Raw genomic sequence first — 14,751 nt, 5'->3', positions numbered from 1 at the left:
TTGGAGCATTGCTTGCTCGGCGCTCTCATCCTATTGGTAGAGATCCCAATCTAGTTGGTGGGCGGTTTTCATGAGGGGAGGCAGTAGGGTGTAGGTTAGAGGGCGTGGACGGTTATACGAATCGGTGATTGGTTGGCTAGTCAGAGCGGCGCGTTTGACTGATTTCCGGGTGTTTATAGAGCGCTAGTCTTCGTATTGTTAGCGCTGGCTGTCATGGCGGGACGTCGTGGGGCTTTGATTGTACTGGAGGGCGCTGACAGGGCCGGGAAGAGCACGCAGGCCAAGAGGCTGGTGGAAGTATTAAAAGAGCGGGGCTACCAGGCTGAGGGCATGCGCTTTCCCGGTAAGAGAAACATGTCATCCCTTCCCTAGGCCTCGTCCATACTGAGAGTCTGTCCAGCTCCTCCATATGAGCATTCCTTTCATTGGCCAGTATATTCCTCTATTCTGGCCATTGATCTGAGTGCTAAACACATACTCCCTGTTCATAAGACCTTCATTGTTAAGTGGAAGTAAACTTCCATCACTAAGCTGTGCCTCTAGGTAAGCTTATAATAAGGCTTATCTATAGGTAGTGTAAATATCTCCTAAACATGCTGTTTAGGAGATATTTACATTGCATGCAGCCAGTGACATCACAGATGCATGCGTTCTGAAGGAGCGGCCACCTGTGCTGTTTCTTCAGAGTCCTGTGCTGTGAGCGACAACTCAGGAGTGATGTCATTGTGGCTCTGGCCAATCACAAAGCTGGAGTCTGTGAGGCCGGTGATCTGCCGAGCTGGTTCCAGCTATGGTATTTGTTCCTCTTAACAGCTGACGATCAGCTGTTTCGTTCGGCTATTTCCGTAGCCTGTTACTGCGCATGCCTGGAGTCTGCGCAGTCGGTTGTGGAACTTCTCAGATGGTGGAACAAGAACTTGGGTCACAGTTTCATCTCCTCCTCCCCCCTCCCTGAGGCAGCTATGGGGCCTCCCCCGCCCGGGTACTCGTTGACTGGTGCCCTGGATGGCCGGGTGACGCAGGCCGTGTGTGTGAGAGGAATGGCAGCCGCTCTATTGTCAGTCAGTGAGCTCCTCCTGCTCCGTCAGCCCCATAGAGCCGCACACAGCCTCCCCTCTCCGGTGCTCCGGGATCCCGCATGCCGCGGACACAACACAATGTTTAAAATAAATTAATGCAAACTAAAAAAAAAAAAGTAAATAAAAGCGCCTTGTGCATGCCTCTCAGCAGCTGCCCATTCCACCGGTGATCTGCCGAGCTGTGTTCCTTGACGATCAGCTGTTGCGTTCGGCTATTTCCGTAGCCTGTTACTGCGCATGCCCTGAGTCTGCGCAGTCGGTTGTGGAACTTCTAAGATGGTGGAACAAGAACGTTAAGACACCGGAAGCAAGATGGGTGAAGATGAAAGCGGTTGTATTGCTTTTTCAGGCAAGTTTCACATAATGTGCTAGTGTGCAATGCATACTAGCACATTATGACAGAAAAAAAAATGGTTTACAACCACTTTAATGTTTGTGACGCCATTTTTTTTTTTCTATCGTTCCTTCTGATATAAGCTCCCCAGTGCATGTCATTTCTAAAAATATGTGGTATAATGGCTTACTTCAGAGTGCTGTTTGGTGCTCAGAAGTAAGCTATTATACCGCATATTTTTATGCGGTATAATGGGTAGCATGTGTGTGTGTGTGTGTGTATATACACACATACATACGAGAAATTTTGTGTGTGTTTGAGGAGCACATAAGAGGGCAGACAAAAACATACTGGGGGGGGGGGGTGAACACCCTAAAAATGCTATACATCCAAGATGGTGCTGCTATAAGACCAAAAACGGTACAAAATGACGTTTATCCTGCAAGGCTAGTTAAAAACACCTGACCATATTCAAAAATACGGGGGTTTGGTCACGCTATATGGTCATATAGTGCTAAGCTCACTTACTGTGACAAAGTACCCAGAATTAGGCACTTCTCTCCTTCATGTAAAAATCACAATTTTTTTTTTTTATTTGCTAGAAAATTAATCATAACCCCCAAACATTTTTTTTTTTAGCAGACACAATAGGGAATAAAATGGCAGTCATTGCAACTTTTTTTTCTCGCACGGTATTTGCGCAATCATTTTTCAAACGCTTTTTTTAGGGAAAAAAACTTTCATGAATTAAATAACAAAACGGTAAAGAAGTTAGCCCAATTTTTTTGTATAATGTGAAAGATGTTACGCAGAGTAAATAGATACCCAACATGTCACGCTTTAAAATTGCGCACACTCATGGAATGGCGCCAAACTTCGGTACTTTAAAATCTCCATAGGCGACGCTTTAATTTTTTTTACAGGTTACCTTTTTCGAGTTAGAGAAGGTCTATTGCTAGAATTGTTGCTCACGCTCTAACGCACGCGACAATACTTCACATGTGGGGTTTGAACGGCGTTTACATATGTAAGCGGGATTTGCATGCGTGTTCGCTTCTGCGTGTGAGCTGACAGGGGCGTTTTAAAATTATAATTTTTTAATCACTTTTATTCCTATTACAAGCAATGTAAACATCCCTTGTAATATGAATCAGTGTGACAGGTCCTCTTTATGGAGAGATGTGGGGTCAATAAGACCCCACATCTCTCCTCCAGGCTTACAAGCATGAAATCGGTGAAAAATAATTCAACGATCACATGCCGACAGCCGCAATTGCAGCTTTGTTTACGTTCAGGTACCGGGCGTGACGTCATAACGTTGCGCCGGGCCTCCTACGGTCATAGAGATGACTGGTGACCATCTGGTCACCAGTCATCTCTATGCTTCCCAGACAGCACCGGCGGGAGGGGGGACGATGTCCCCTCCCATCGCCTATAAGAATGATCAAGCGGCGGAACTGCCGCTTTGATCGTTCTTATCATGCACAGAATCGGCAGCTGAAGACGGTGATATCTGAATGATGCCTGTAGCTGCACCCATCATTCAGATATCACCGCACAAAGTTGAGGATGTTAAATAACTGCTTTCGGTCGTCAAGTGGTTAACGGAGAGGTCCAGCCTGAGCTATTTAGGCTGGCAATCTCCTCTGGGTCACAGGAGTGCAATTTTGTTTTGCACTCCTGTGAGACTTGTAAGATGAGTGCTTGACATTGCAAGGTGGTATATTCTTCCCTTCCCCAGGAAAGCCCACTGGGTAGGTTTTTCCCCCTACCAAGACTAGATTTTACCAATGTTTAAATCGCACTTTATTTCATGAATGCGTCTGTTTTGCAGAGAGAACAACTGAAATTGGCCAGCTGGTCGGCTCTTATCTTGAGAAGAAAAGTAACCTTGAAGATCACACTGTTCATTTACTCTTCTCTGCAAACCGCTGGGAACAAGTGTAAGTACAGGAGAGCTAAAGTGCTTCCTTACAGATGAACCAATAGAAAAATAACCCCAAACAAGAAGTACAACAGTGAGGTTGGTTTACTAAAAGCAAATGGGTTGTTTTGCTAGAGAATTTCCCCTTGACTTGGTGAATAGCAAAGCATACCCAAGCTCTTGCAAGGAAAGTTTTAGAAGTCTTCTTGCACGTGATTGGATGAGTCGGCTAAGCTTTACCTCACTTACTAAGCGAAATGAAAATTTCCTTGCAAAGTGAATAGACTACTTGCCTTAAAGTACATATTATAAAAGGTTAGTGCAGCGCATACAATTCAAATGATGCAATAAAGGTATCCGTGAAAAAATCCAGCGAAAAAACAAACTGAGCCAAAAAATCAATCAAAAATAAACGTGAATGCTAGTCCAAAGAATTGTGTGACGAACAAATTCCAGAATCTGCTAAAGATTCACCAGTGACGTAGATTCAAAACAATAGGTGATCCCTCCACCACTATAGGATTGGCCACTCTTACCTTAAGGCATGGACTCCTGTGTTACCAGGTAGTTGTGCAAGCAGATGGCATAAATGCAGATACACCCAATGGCAAATTGTCTTATCAGGTCCCTCCGTAGTTCACAGCAGGATAATATACCATGTATGCAAGAAAAATGGATCCAAGTGCTCTCCGTTTCAAAAATGCTAAAATATATTGGATAAGCCTAAGTCTACTCACAAAGTTCTGAACGATCAGTAGCGTAAAACAGACAGGTTTGTTTCACGAAAGGACGGCAGCGAGCGACGTCTGTGTGCTCCTACCTTAATTGCATCATTTGAATTGTATGCGCTGCACTAACCTTTTATAATATGTACTTTTCTGGATTTTGTGAATTGCCTTAGTGGAGGTTCACTCTAAAAACAAGTATATACCATTCAATCCAGCATACTGCCGACATGTACAGTATGTTTTTTTTTTTTCGGTTTACATACCATAGGTATTTTACCCCCCCAGCTTCCGGGGAGTGAATCCCGCGGGAGTGGGCGTTGCTATTCAGAGACTAGTGATTGACGTATGATAAAAGCTTCACCACGGCGCATAATGCGCGTCACCAGTTTACGAAAGAACACGAACTGCGAGTTGGCGCTACACGGTGCCTGCGCACCAACGTTTGGCTATTTTCGGAAACTGGTGACGCGCATTATGCGCCGGGGGGGGAGCTTTTGTCATACGTCAATCACTCGTCTCTAAATAGGTATGCCCACTCCCGCGGGATTCACTACCCGGAAGCCGGGGGGGGGAATACCTATACTACAGTATGTAAACCTCTTGCTATTTGCCTTAAAGCCCAGCTCTGAAATAAATAAAAATTCCCTTGCTGTAGGGCTATGCCCACACTGCAAGGGTAACTTCTTGGCTCTTGATGGTACCACGATGATGTAGTGTGTAAAGTAGTGATTGTGAAACTTGTATAACAGTGTAAATTTGCTGTACCCTCCAAAATAACTCCACACACAGCCATTAATGTCTAAACCGCTGGTGACAAAAGGGAGTACACCCTACATGAAAATGTCCAAATTGGGACCCAATTAGCAATGTCCCCCCCCTGGTCTTGTGACTCGGTGTTACAAGGTCTCAGGTGTGTTAAATTTGGTATTGCTCGCTCTTACTGGTCACTGGAAGTTCAATGTGGCAAAGAACTCTCTGAGGATCTGAAAAAAAGCATTGTTGCTCTACGTAAACAGGGCATAGGCTATAAGAAGTTTGAGTGCTGCCAGCATTTCTGCAGAGGTTGGAAGGGGTGGGGGGGGGGGGGTCAACCTGTTGGTGCTCAGACCATACACCGCATCAATATAGTCTGCATGGCTGTCGTCCCAGAAGGAAGCCTAATCTAAAGATGATGCACAAGAAAGCCTGCAAACAGTATGCTGAAGACAAGCAGACTAAGGACATGGATTACTGGAACCCATGTCCTGTGATTTTATGAGACCAAGATTAAACATATTTGGTTCCGGTGTGTGTGTGGCGCGGCAACCAGGTGAGGTGTACAGACAAGTGTCTTGCCTACAGTCAAGCATGGTGGTGGGAGTGTCATGGTCTGGGGCTGCCTGAGCGTTGCCAGCACTGGGGAGCTACAGTTCATCGAGGGAACCATGAATGCCAACATGTACTGTGACATACTGAAGCAGAGCATGATCCCCCTGCCCTCCTTTCAGAGACTGGGCCACAGGGCATTATTCCAACATGATGACCCCAACACACAACTTAAAGATGACCACTGCCTTGCTAAAGAAGCTGAGGGTAAAGGTGATGGACTGGCCAAGCATGTCTCCAGACCTAAACCCTATTGGGCATCTTTGGGGCATCTTCAAACAGAAGGTGGAGGAGTGTAAGGTCTATAATATCCACCAGCCCCGTGATGTCATGGAGGAGTGGAAGATGATTCCAGTGGCAACCTGTGAAACTCTGAACTCCATGCCCAAGAGGGTTAGGGTAGTGGAAAAATAATGGAGGCCACACAAAATATTGACACTTTTTCCCAATTTGGATATTTTCACCTGGGGGTGTACTCACTTTTGTTGCCAGCGGTTTAGACATTAATGGCTGTTATTTTGAGGGGACAGCAAATTGACACTGTTGTACAAGCTGTACACTCACTACTTTGTAGCAAAGTGTAATTTCTTCAGTGTTGTCATATGAGAAGATGTAACAAAAAATATATTTACAAAAATGTGAGGGGTGTACTCGTTAAACTTATATACTGTTTTCCCAGCTGTGGTTAAAATTTCAAACAAATGCAGCCCAACATGATTATATGAGTGAGTTGTTTATCTTGATAGGCATGATGTGGTAATAGGTCTCCTTTTTATTTATTTTTTCAGTCACAAATATTGGTTGACAACTGTTAGTATTGATGTCAAAGCTGAACTTCAGGCAAACTGCACACAAACACCTTCAGTATATGGGAGCAGTTTTACTTGCCAAAGGATTTGCATTTCCTCTTTTGGTGGAGTAGAAGACCCAATCTGTCTCTACTGGAGTTAAAGGGTCACTAAAGGAAAAAACATTTTTTTTGTTGCTGAAATTACTGTTTACCGGGTATAGAGACATAATAGTTAACTGATTCCTTTTAAAAATGATTAAAAATAGATAAACAATCATATAATGTACATACAGTTTAGTTTCGTTTTTGCTGTTTCCTGGTTCTCTGATGTACAAAGCCAATAGAGAGCAGTGAAGGTTTTGCAAAACGAAACTGGATTGGTGCTGAGGGGTTTTAAACACACCTCCTTGATTAGTCACCACAGTGAGAAATCTCCCAGTACTGTGGTGATCAGTAAACAGACAACCAGGAAGTGTCCAGAACAGAGGATTTACATCAAAGCAAAAACGAACAATGAGGACATGAAACCAGGACTGCAGTAAGGTAAAGGAAGCTATTAAGCAAAAAAAAAAATTCCTTTAGTGACCCTTTAACACTTAAAGGTCTTGTCCCTCCTCCTGCTGTCACTACACAATGGATGAGCTGCAACAAGTTAATGAGCAAATCTGCTTCTATCAGCATGTTTGCGCATAAGCACTGCAATACAATACAATACAACTGCTTCTTGTGATGCTTTTCTCTCCTAGTTGGAGCTCTGCTGTACAGGGACTGCAGGAAGTTGATACCAGTCATAAATATTTACAAACTGCTACCATTTAATAACAAATTATGTATACAGTATTTTATATCTGCCTGGAATTTGGCTTTAAATATTTTTCTAGTACAGTTACAATATTCATTAATTATTTATAGATCAATATTAAGTAAGTGTTTTTTTTTATTTATTTGTAGTCCTTTGATGAAAGAGAAGCTAAGGAGTGGTGTCACCCTTGTGGTGGACCGATATGCTTTTTCAGGAGTTGCATTCACAAGCTCCAAAAAGGTAATATTTAAATAAACTAAATATTAATGCCAAATTACCGTAAATTTGTGCTGTTGCTCTTGTACTGTACAATGTGGATTTGGATACAAATCGAAGCACTTCAGAAGCCCCTATTACCATGCACCCAGCACCACTTCCTCCCCTGGTGTCGGAATGAAGATCAGCCCCCCCACCTGCATTCTTCTGGGACATGTCACAGATCCCAGAAGATTGCGCTTCATGCACAGTGCGTTCGGGGCTGTGAAGTTACAATGGCGGCGCAGCGGAAAGGAGCGGTGCTTCGTACGCCTGCATCGCTGGTGAGTGTCTTAAGTCAGCAGCTACACTTTTTGTAGCTGCTGACTTTTAAATGGGTGAAACTCTGCTTTTAAATCTGTGTCAGACTATTGTGGTCAGCAATGCCCCTTAAAATAGCCCCTATAGACCTGAGGTAATGCAGCCCTCTTTTTGGCCAGACCCTGCCTGCCCCCTAAGGCTTGTTGGCTCTGCCCTAAGAGCAGCTCATCTTTGCGGCTGCTGAGTGCTTGTCTGTGACTTACAAATCTGAGGGCCCTGCCCTTTGGGCAAATCGCTCCCTAGCTTGTGCGCTGTTGCAACATTTTTTAATGTTGCTTTTGGTGCTGTGAGTGATGCATTACTGGCAGAACTGTTATCAGGAAGTGTGGCCTGCTCATCCATGCGACTTTTAAAAGCAGGGAGCGTGCCTGTACAGGGCAACATGGGGCTCACTGGTGCTCAGCCACTCTAGATTAAAATGGTAGGCCAGGTCCTCTCTGCATCCTTTGTTATGGAAAATGCTCAATAGGACCGTTCATCTTCCAAGAGCAGGGGTTGACAAATTTGCTTGGAATCTAGGAGCCAGCTAAAAAAGTTAGGAGCCAGAAAACGTGCCCCGTCCCGACAAGCTTGCGCGCAGAAGCGAGCAGCGCCCGCATATGTAAACGGTGTTCAAACCACACATGTGAGGTATCGCCGCGATTGGTAGAGCGAGAGCAATAATTCTAGCCCTAGACCTCCTCTGTAACTCAAAACATGCAACCTGTAGATTTTTTTTAAACGTCGCCTATGAAGATTTTAAAGGGTAAAAGTTTGTCGGCATTCCACGAGCGGACGCAATTTTGAAGCGTGACATGTTGGGTATGAATTTACTCGGCGTAACATTATCTTTTTATAATATAAAAAAAAATGGGGATAACTTTACTGTTTTCCCTATCCGTCTTTCAGGACAGCCACAACTTGAGAGATAGGCTCCTCCTCTTCCTTAGGAAACACTGCCCAGCCTTTAAAATCTCTCCTCCCCCTGCTAGACCTCAGTTCTTAGTGTTTCCTCCGGTGGGGAGACACTGCTAAGGAACCAGGCAGAACAGTCAGGGGACTGTGGCCATCATTATTTTTCCTATGGTGGAGGCAAGGGCTTCCTAAAGGAGATTGGGCGAAAGAACTTACCGCCAAAAGAAACGCACCCCAACCAGGTCGAGCGCGACAGACGGTTCGTGGGGGGGTCCCTATCGTGTCCACAGGACCGCGGCGGGGGGAATTCAGCTCCGGGCACCCTGATTACAGGCCGCACATTGTTTTTTTCTTTTAAAAAATGCGGGCCGAGTGGCGGGCGACGTCATTTCCGGTGCGCCTCGGAAAGGATTCCCTATGACCCGCGACTTCCGGTTCCGGGTCGCGGCGCTGATAAGAGACCCACGCGTCCTGCTGGAGGTGTCGGATAATACTCGTTGGGACGAGTTAGACACAGCACAACCACCCCGCTATGTCGGTGACCTCTCCGGAACGGGACCCGACTAGGGACGCTACCTCCAGCCAGTCCAAGGTAAGGGTTCCTGGGGAGGGTTCCCAAAACTTTAGACTATGTCTCTTTTCCTTCCTCTATTTTTCCCTTGGTGGTTGGGGGAGAGGAGGGAAAGACAGCAGGGCACCTAGCAGTAGTGTCTGTCTAGTGCTTCCCAGAGGGCTGTAACCAGGTTGTTATTTAAAAAAAAAAAAAAAAAAAAAGAAAACAGTACAGCGGATTTCCTCAGTCGAAGTCAACTGAGGGAAGACGAGTGGTCCCTCAATCAGGAGGTCTTCCATCTTTTGGTCAAGAGATGGGGGTCTCCGGAGATAGATCTCTTCGCTTCCAGGGAGAACACAAAAACACATTGGTTTTTCTCTCGGGGCAGGGGAGAGGGAGCAAGAGGGATAGATGCCCTATCCCAGAGCTGGCGATTCGGGATTTGTTACGCCTTCCCACCCCCAGCTCTTCTACCACTGGTCCTGAGAAAATTTCAGCTGGAGAACACCTCACTTATCCTTGTGGCACCCCACTGGCCCAAGAGGGCCTGGTTTTCGGTTCTCAAGCAACTGACCACAGAACCCCCTCTTTTTCTTCCTCTTCGAGAGGATCTCCTCTTGCAGGGTCCAGTACTGTGCCCTCAGGTACACAGATGGAACCTCGCGGCGTGGTTACTGAGGAGTCCTTGCTGAGGTCCAAAGGTTTTTCGGACAAACTGACTGCCACCCTTCTTGACAGTAGGAAGAAGGAGACACGTTCTATTTATAGGAAAGTTTGGATTCGTTTTAATACTTGGTGCCAGGAATTTTCCTTTCCAACACAAAGCCACAAGTCCGTTCTGGAATTTCTCCAGTGCGGAGCAGATAAAGGCTTGTCAGTGAGTACCCTTAAAGGCCAGGTCTCAGCACTCAGTGTGTTTCTAGAGAGCCCTCTAGCATCCAATCCCTGGGTCATCAGGTTCTTTAGGGCTTTGTCCAGACAGAAACCTTCCCAGGGACCTTCCTTCCCCAAGTGGGATCTATCATTAGTTTTACAGGTGCTAACAGGGTTGCCCTTTGAACCCTTAGACAAGTGTTCTTTAAAGGATCTAACATTTAAAACAGTCTTTTTAGTTGCAGTGACTACTGCCAGGAGGGTCAGTGAATTGGAAGCCCTGTCCATTCGTCCTCCTTTTTGTGTAATTTTCCCGGATCGAGTTGTTTTTAAAACCGATCCGGCCTTCCTTCCGAAAGTGGCTTCCAAGTTCCATAGAAGCCAGGAGGTGGTATTACCCTCATTTTGTTCCAATCCCTCTGGTGAAAGGGAATTTAAGTTCAGTACACTAGATGTTAGGAGATGTATCCTACAGTACTTGGAGCTGACTCGAGCTTTTAGGAAGTCAGACTCTTTGTTCGTTTTGTTTTCTGGGACCAGAAAGGGACAGAAAGCGTCTCGGCGCACTATTGCTAGGTGGCTCAGACTAGTTATTGGGCAGGCTTACTCCTTATCTGGTAGGGAAGTCCCTACAGGAATTAAGGCACACTCTACTCGGGCGGTGGCTACTTCTCAGGCTGAAAGGGCTGGAGCGACGCCAGATCAAATATGCAAAGCCGCAACTTGGTCCAGCTACGCCACTTTCATCAAGCATTACAGAGTAGATCTGGTGTCAGCAGGTGAACAAGCCTTTGGGAGAAAAGTCTTGCAAGCCGTGGTCCCACCCTAAATTGTAAGTACTCGATTATCCTCTCAAGTTGTGGCTGTCCTGAAAGACGGATAGGGAAAAATGGAGTTACACTTACCGGTAACGTCCTTTCCAGTAGTCTTTCAGGACAGCCCTAGTTACCCTCCCGAAAAGTAAGAAGAAGGGGTTTCTAATCCAGGAACATAGTATGATATTGATGTGTTAACTATGGATTACTAACATGTTCTTGTGTCTCCCCAGCGGACCGGAGTGCTCGTATAAAAACTGAGGTCTAGCAGGGGGAGGAGAGATTTTAAAGGCTGGGCAGTGTTTCCTAAGGAAGAGGAGGAGCCTATCTCTCAAGTTGTGGCTGTCCTGAAAGACTACTGGAAAGGACGTTACCGGTAAGTGTAACTCCATTTTTTTTTTTTTTTGTTTTTTTTTTTATTAAAAAAAGTGTAATTTTTTTTCACAAAAAAGTGCGCTTGTAAGACCGCTGCGCAAATACGGCGTGACAAAGTATTCCAACGATCGCCATTTTATTCTCTAGGGTGTTGGGATAAAAAATATATAATGTTTGGGGGTTCTAATTAGAGGGAAGATGATGGCAGTGAAAATAGTGAAAAATAACATTAGAATTGCTGTTTAACTTGTAATGCTTAACTTGTAATACGGCCACCACCAGATGGCGCCAGCTTACACATCTGGTGGTAATAACTTGTAATACCAACGGCTCACCACCAGATGGCGCCAGCTCACACAAGCCAAGTCGCCAGGACCCTATTTCTAGTCGCCCTGGTGACCGGGATTTGTCGAGCCCTGTCCCAAGAGATCTGCTGCATCGGTGTGGTCAAACTCCTCTGGTTGGGGGGAGGGGGGCAAGTCAGAATCTGTATGCATTGTTTAACTCCTTCCTGCTGAGCGTATGTAGATGAGGCCTCAGCTTTAGGGAGTTATAACGGGGTACCATTTTTGGAGCGGGCAGTTGGCTCTTCAGGGATAACTGATGTGCCTAAAAGCCACTCTGCTGTTATACTGGAGGAGCAGGGGGGGGGGGGTGTGGATGTCTCCTTCTGCCGCTCTTTTTGGGCCTCCCGTCCCACTGGGAGACCCGGTCCGCGATTCGGCACTTCCACCGGCTAGAGAGACTGCCACAAAGCCGTAAACAGCTTTGTTCCAGTCTTTTGGTTTACTCGGCTGCCAATCGCGCTAACTTTTAAAAAAGTGAGTTCAGAATCGCCATTTTGACAATCTGAATACTTTGACGTGCAAGGGAGGGATTTGATGTCTTTTAGACTCCAATCCCTTCATAAAGGATACCTGTCACCACCTATTACTGTCGCATGGGATGTTTACTGTGTGTGTGTGTGTGTGTGTGTGTGTGTGTGTGTGTGTGTGTGTATATACTTATATACTATTTTTTTTATAAAGTAGCAAAATAAATAAAATACAAATTTAAAATTAGGGGAATTTTTTTGAAGCGTCCCGCGAGCTTGCACAGCAAACAAAACGGACCCGCATGTGTAAACTGTGTTCAAATCACACATGTGAGGTATTGCCTTGATTGTAAGAGCGAGAGCAATAATTCTAGCACTAGAGCTCCTCTAACCTGGTAATGGTGTGTGTGTTTTTTTTTTTTGTGCCATTCCACGAGTGTGCAATTTCAAAGCTAAAAAATCTGCGCGAACGGCTCAAGCACACTTCCTGAGGGACGGCACAGCACGGACAGCACTCTGGTGCAGACAGCAGCAGTACAGCCTGGTCGGGTGGCGAGTCCTCTTGGGGGTCCCCTGTTCTCTGCTGCGGCCGGGAGGGTGGCCTGTGGGTCTTCCCTTGCAGTCCAAAGGCGGCAATTGGGTGGGTCAGCATGGCGTCCGAACCGGATGCTTCTCCCCCAGACATGCCAGAGTTAACCCTTAGTGCCCCTGCGGCCTCTGTGGATGCTATGACGGCAGTCCTTGAGGCGTTTGTTGCCGGATTGAAGCGGCGTGTGGCCAGAGGGGGGGGGGGGTAAAAGCGCCCCTCCCCCCGCCTTCTTCTGGGGATGCCTCTGACACAGAATCAGGCCTGCTACTGCTCCAGGCCCTGGTTCCAAGGTGTCAGAGGATGCAGGCCTAGTCCACACGGACAGTGAGGATGACTCTGCATCAGGGTCAGCGCATTATAGGGCGCTAGTGGGAGCTCTTATCACTGCGGTGCGGGATACTCAAAAAAAATTGAGGATTCGGCAGAGACATCAGATGTCGGTCCGTTTTGGGTTCCGTAAGCCGCCCCGCACTGCAAACAAGTTTGTACAAGGAATGGGATCAGCCACAAAAGTTTTTTTTTTTTTTTTCTATTCCAAAATGCTTTGCAGTCCGTTATCCTTTTGAGGAGGTCTTCCAAAAAAAAAAAAAAAAAAAAAAAAAAGTGGACCCCCCCCCCCCCTTTGTCCTGACTGAACAAGGTGACCACGTTGTCTGTGGAAGGGGCTACCGCTTTCAAGGACCCCGCAGATAGGAGAGCTGAGGCTGTGGCCCGCTCCATGTTCACGGTGGTGGGGTCGGCGGTGAGACCGGTCTTGGCCGGGGCTCTAGTGTCACAGACACTTGCTGAACGGGCAAAGTTGTTGTTTCAGGAGTTGGAGGTGCATCATACCCCTCCGGACTGTGTGGCGCTGGCTGACCAGTTGGTGCAGGGCCTAAAATTTGTCTGAGTCGGCCCTGGATATGCTTCCTTTGCTCACCAGGGCCTCGGCCTACGCGGTGTTGCGCCAGCCTTGTCTGGCTGAAGTGTTGGTCTGCGGACCAGTCTTATATGAAGGCCTTGGTGGATTTGCCCTTTAAGGGTGAATGGCTTTTTGGGGCTTCTCTGGATGACATCAAGGATGCCACGGGTGGTAAGGGCTCTCTGCTCCCACAATCTGGTAAAGAGAAGGAGCCTTGCCGTAGGCAGGGGCCCCCCTTTGCCGCCCCCAATCGTTTTTTTCGTCCGCCCGGTGCGGCAGGTAAACGTTCCCAGTGCGCAAGCGCCCCTGGTTCCGCAAGCCTGCGGAACAACCTGCTTCCGCATGAAGGTCTGCCCCCGCCCATCTCTCGGGTGGGGGGGCGGCTTCGCGGCTCGGTGGAGGTCTCTTCTTTCTGACCGGTGGGTTTGCGAAGTAGTAAAAGATAGTTTCTCACTTGTCCGCCTGACAGATTTTTTTTTTTTTTTTGGAAGGGGTCCGTCCAATCCTGGATCTCCAAGGCCCTCAACTGTTTTGTCAAAGTGCTAAAGTTCAGGATGGAGTCGGTTCGCTCTGTGAATAGCGGCACTCCATCAAGAGGATTTCCTGGCGTCCTTGGATATCAAGGACGCGTACTTGCATATCCCCATATGCGTAAAGCTCCAGAGATTTCTGCGCTTTGCGGTCGGGGAGGACCACTTTCAATTTGTGGCCCTCCCTTTCGGCTTCGGCACCAAGGGTTTTCACTAAGGTGCTTGCTCCGATTCTGGCATTGCTGAGGCAGCGTGGGATCACTATTGTAGGATACCTGGACGATCTTCTTCTGAGAGCTTCTTCAAGCTCTGTTAGAGGTGGATGTGTCCATCACCTGCCAGACCCTCCGGGAATTTGGTTGGCTGCTAAATGCTCAGAAGTCTGTGTTGGTACCGTCTCAGCGCCTGGAATACCTGGGGTTGGTTCTGGATTCCTTGGAGGCGGGAGTTTTTCTTCCCACAGAGAAATTACAGACACTGCAAACTGCGGAGAGGCAGTTGGCGACCCAGAAGTGGTCATCGCTTCTGTCGCGTTGGGACAAGCTTCCTTCGTCTCTGGATTACCAAGTCCGGGTGAGTCGCCTGGTCAGGTCCTCCCTAGTGTGGTGGCTGACATCTCCGGTACTTTGGGCCGGGAAGTCTGTGACGGTATCGGTATGATATCCCCGTCAATGTTCCCTTCTTCCCATAACGAAAATCACCCCAATATTCCACAAGGAGGGATATCCCTGGAATCGCCCAGAAAGCCACACATGAGACCAGCTTACTGCTTGAACAACACAGACTTTAATGTTATAACACACAGCTTA

At 46.9% G+C, this 14,751-nt stretch overlaps 2 protein-coding genes across 2 annotated transcripts in view; both read left to right on the top strand.

The window, feature by feature from the left end:
• Positions 1 to 110: 110 nt before the first annotated feature.
• The window catches only part of DTYMK (deoxythymidylate kinase), a 33,459-nt gene continuing 18,818 nt past the window's right edge, over positions 111 to 14,751 (top strand). Inside the window, exons 1-3 of the mRNA XM_040348891.1 lie at positions 111 to 343; positions 3,248 to 3,356; positions 7,172 to 7,262. Of these exons, the coding sequence (XP_040204825.1) occupies positions 214 to 343; positions 3,248 to 3,356; positions 7,172 to 7,262 (330 nt within the window). The 5' untranslated portion in view covers positions 111 to 213. The remainder of the gene's footprint in view (positions 344 to 3,247; positions 3,357 to 7,171; positions 7,263 to 14,751) is intronic.
• Positions 9,271 to 11,006, top strand: LOC120936497. The gene is made up of 2 exons (XM_040348889.1): positions 9,271 to 10,750; positions 10,967 to 11,006. Exon 1 carries the CDS (start codon positions 9,359 to 9,361, stop codon positions 10,745 to 10,747), a length of 1,389 nt encoding a protein of 462 aa, XP_040204823.1. The 5' UTR covers positions 9,271 to 9,358; the 3' UTR covers positions 10,748 to 10,750; positions 10,967 to 11,006.

This window comes from Rana temporaria, chromosome 4, assembly GCF_905171775.1.
Source record: "Rana temporaria chromosome 4, aRanTem1.1, whole genome shotgun sequence".
Taxonomy (NCBI): Eukaryota; Metazoa; Chordata; class Amphibia; order Anura; family Ranidae; genus Rana; species Rana temporaria.
Note: the sequence above shows the minus strand (reverse complement) of the source record. Positions and strands in the feature narration are given on the sequence as shown.